Source organism: Austrofundulus limnaeus, unplaced genomic scaffold (assembly GCF_001266775.1).
Source record: "Austrofundulus limnaeus strain Quisiro unplaced genomic scaffold, Austrofundulus_limnaeus-1.0 Scaffold58, whole genome shotgun sequence".
In the NCBI taxonomy this organism is placed as follows: Eukaryota; Metazoa; Chordata; class Actinopteri; order Cyprinodontiformes; family Rivulidae; genus Austrofundulus; species Austrofundulus limnaeus.
Genome location: NW_013952460.1, coordinates 1,310,051 through 1,312,829, shown reverse-complemented (window position 1 = coordinate 1,312,829; position 2,779 = coordinate 1,310,051). Strand labels below are relative to the sequence as shown.

Here is a 2,779-nt window from a genome sequence, read left to right as displayed (position 1 = left end):
TGAGACTGTCTGGCTGGCTGGGGTCCTCCTCAGCTGTTTCCTATRAGAGCTAATTGCCATATAAATAGAGCTGCCTTAGACCATATTGTTGGTCTGATTGTTGCCTCACAATAAACTTTCAGTTAATTATGAGCTAGTTATCTTGTAGCCAAGTACAACTAAATCAACTTACCTGTATGTTGATCTGCTAACCCTAACCTCAATTCCCTTCGCAGATGAATAAAATCACCACTTTCTGCATCCTTCAGAATAAAATAATTTTCTTACTTGCCTAATTCCATTTGGGAGTTGTTGTTTTTTTTTTTTTTGTTTGTTTTTTGTCAATGTGAAAGCTGAACCCTGTGAAGCTAATATAATTATGATGGTAGTGTTTACTGTAGTTCAACAGTGCAGGTAGATTTGCTGACAGAAACTTGAGAAAAAATATGACTCTGAAATGTTAATATTTAAAGTCATTTTCAGTTAAAATGTGAAATCATGCAAATGAAGTATCCCAGTTTTTATAACACAAAAAAATGTCAGATGTCCAGGACTGACTGAGAGAACAAGCCCTTCGTATTATACTGTACATTGTAAAGAGTTGATACACTTTTTCATTGTTATATGTCTTATAAGACTTTAGTATGATGTAGTATCATTAGAAATTGTAGTTTAAAATGATAAGTTAGTACTATAATGTATTCTTGAACTGAGTAGCCTTCTGATTGCAGAATATATATCCTTTCAGCTGCTTTCATTATAAGGACTATTGAGGTTTCAAAGGCTATTTCAAAACTGGCCTTGAAGCCTGAAAATGTGTAAAAGGAGGACACAAATGATGCCCTGTAAGAATACAAGTAATTACTGAAGAGGTTAGCATTGATCCCTGGTCAGCTTTAGCATTCGGGGACTTCATTACTGGCATGAAAGCAGCAGCCTCATTGTCGTGTCAGAGTTTACCTTGGTCTTCTTTTTTAGCCGTTCCTGTCAGGAAAGGCTAGTGTGAGTGAGTCACATAGTTTTGAAAGGCGGGCTGGCTTTATAAAACCTTCCACCAGCCTTCATCACACAAGTTTGGAGGCCACTTTGCTCTGCGGTCCTGTCACAGATGCACATGCAGTGAGGTCCGTTAGCCGCAGCATCCTTTTATTTTTTTTGCTCACGCCCGAGGGCAAAAGGAACGCAAAGACAGATTTTCATCATGAAGTCTTTCTTTCCTCTTCTCTTCTCCCTGTTTTTCGTGTCCCGTGGATCTTCGGCCGTCATCACAGGGGTAAGTGAAGGCGCGTAAGGAGACACCTCAAAGGAATAGGAAGCTCTCAGTTTAAAAAGTGCAATGTTTTCTGTTTTGTATTACGGCTAAATGTGTTGAACATGCATTTCTTTTAATAATGAATATTTTCACATCTTCAAGAAGAAGAAAAAATCCCAATATGTCATAATAACAAAGGACCGACAAACCAGTAATTATTTAATGTGTTTTTACCTAAAAGCCAAGTGTACCTCTCTCCTGCTGAAAATATTAGTTCAAATTAAACAAAGAAGTAGCGTTTAGGTTTAGGTTATGGTAAAAGTTATGTAATATATAAGTAAGTTATGTAAAATAACTATGAAACAAATATGTAAGTTCTGAGCTGAAAATTTAAATGGGAAAACATTTTCACATTTTGTCTTTTCCTGAAAAAAATAAAAATAAATAAAAAAATCGTATATTATAACACATAAATTGCATGTATTGTTTATATCAATTAAAAAATGAAAAATGAAATATGATTTTTAAAATGCATATCTTATTTAACATAACCCTATAAATGTAAATTACATTTATAACCTGTGGTGACAGAGAGTCGTGTCTGTCGTGACAGCTCTGGCACCTTGAGCTGATGGCAGAATTGAGGCACGTGGAGCTATAAAACAAAGAGTGATTTTCATCAGCGTCTGTCACACAAAATCACTGCCGTCCTCTTCATAGTGTTCCCTTCATCTCATCTGAAGTGAGAGCTGTCACCAAGCGTCTCGTCGCAGCACTCGATATGTGAATTGTTTTATAGCTGAAGGTATTTCATTTGAACTGTGGAGTGTGATTCTTGAATTCTGAAGCAGCTGACAAGTCTTGAAATATTAACTGCACTGCAGCAAGAAAAAAAACTCAGAAGTTGGTTAAAAAAATCGTAAGGATGGAAAAAGTTTTTACTGTCAGTTGTCATTTCTAAATGTTGATGTTGTGTAATTGTGTGGATTTAAATATGCGTAGGCCTGTGAGAGGGACTCCCAGTGTGGCGGAGGAATGTGCTGTGCAGTGACTTTATGGATCCCCAGTCTGCGCATGTGTGTGCCCATGGGACGAGAAGGAGACGACTGTCATCCTCTGAGCCACAAGGTGAGGGGCTTCTCTGCTTCCTGCTGTCAGTAAGGGACATAGTTATGTGGCAGGAGTTTCAAAAACACACACACAGATTTATTTAAAATTATCTAAGAGAATTCGTAACTGGGAAAAAAACAGATAAATGAGTTTTTTAATATATATATATTTAATAATAATAACTTTGTAGCCAAAAATCACAGCCTGTTTTTGTGTGTTTGGTTTGAAAAAAAGAGATTTGCTTGCAAATGATCCAAATCTTTTCCGGCTCTTAATAAGAAACAAAAGGGACCAAATCACAGGCAACTGGGAGCCACTTCTGGATGTGATTTCTACCTCAGATGCAGACACGCACTCCTTTCTTGCTTTTTCACTGAGACCAAGAAGAACAGGCAAAGGGGAGGAGTGCAGCAGTTTTTTTTTTTGTCACTTCAGTAG

At 37.1% G+C, this 2,779-nt stretch overlaps 1 protein-coding gene across 1 annotated transcript in view; it reads left to right on the top strand.

The window, feature by feature from the left end:
• The first annotated feature begins 1,180 nt into the window (after positions 1-1,180).
• Positions 1,181-2,779, top strand: part of prok2 (prokineticin 2) — a 4,216-nt gene continuing 2,617 nt past the window's right edge. The window contains exons 1-2 of the mRNA XM_014009424.1: positions 1,181-1,252; positions 2,234-2,359. Coding sequence (XP_013864878.1) covers positions 1,181-1,252; positions 2,234-2,359 — 198 coding nt within the window. The remainder of the gene's footprint in view (positions 1,253-2,233; positions 2,360-2,779) is intronic.